We start from the raw sequence: 617 nt of genomic DNA, 5'->3' as shown, positions 1-617 counted from the left end.
CACATGTATGGCATTGAACTGCACATACTTTATTTACACATACATGTACACAAACGCAACACATGTATAGCATTGAACTGCACATACTTTATTTACAAACACATGCACATACACAACAACACATGTGTGGCATTGGGCTGCACATATTCTATTTACACATACATGAACACAAACACAACACATGTAAGGCATTAGGCTGCACATACTTCATTTCCTCAACGACAAACTGTCGGATCCGATTGTTGCGGACGTCCACAGACTTGATTGACGGAGGCAGCAGATCCAAACTCAGCGTGTTCAATTTATTGTGGCGCATGTTGAGCACCTCGATGTTATAGTTTGCCCCAACTCTGTGGTTAAACCCACGAGATAAGACAGGGTTCAATGCAATGACCATCATCGATGGGTAGTCCCAGTGCGGTTGACAGGGTCGTTGGGACACAATTTGGACAACAGTATGATCGGTGGGTACTATCTTTTGATATATATATATATATATATATATATATATATATATATATATATATATATATATATATATATATATATATATATATATATATATATATATATATATATATATATATATATATATATATATATATATATATATATAT

At 33.9% G+C, this 617-nt stretch overlaps 1 protein-coding gene across 1 annotated transcript; it reads right to left on the bottom strand.

Moving 5' to 3' along the window:
• Positions 1–206: 206 nt before the first annotated feature.
• On the bottom strand, positions 207–397 carry SARC_18132 (hypothetical protein; the record flags this gene model as incomplete). The annotated part of the gene is made up of 1 exon (XM_014287787.1): positions 207–397. A coding segment is annotated over one exon (191 nt), but the record flags the coding sequence as incomplete, so codon positions are not given.
• Positions 398–617: the final 220 nt, after the last annotated feature.

This window comes from Sphaeroforma arctica (genome assembly GCF_001186125.1).
Source record: "Sphaeroforma arctica JP610 unplaced genomic scaffold supercont1.13947, whole genome shotgun sequence".
In the NCBI taxonomy this organism is placed as follows: Eukaryota; class Ichthyosporea; order Ichthyophonida; genus Sphaeroforma; species Sphaeroforma arctica.
The sequence above is the reverse complement of the archived record's forward strand: the minus strand, read 5'-3'. Positions and strand labels throughout refer to the sequence as shown.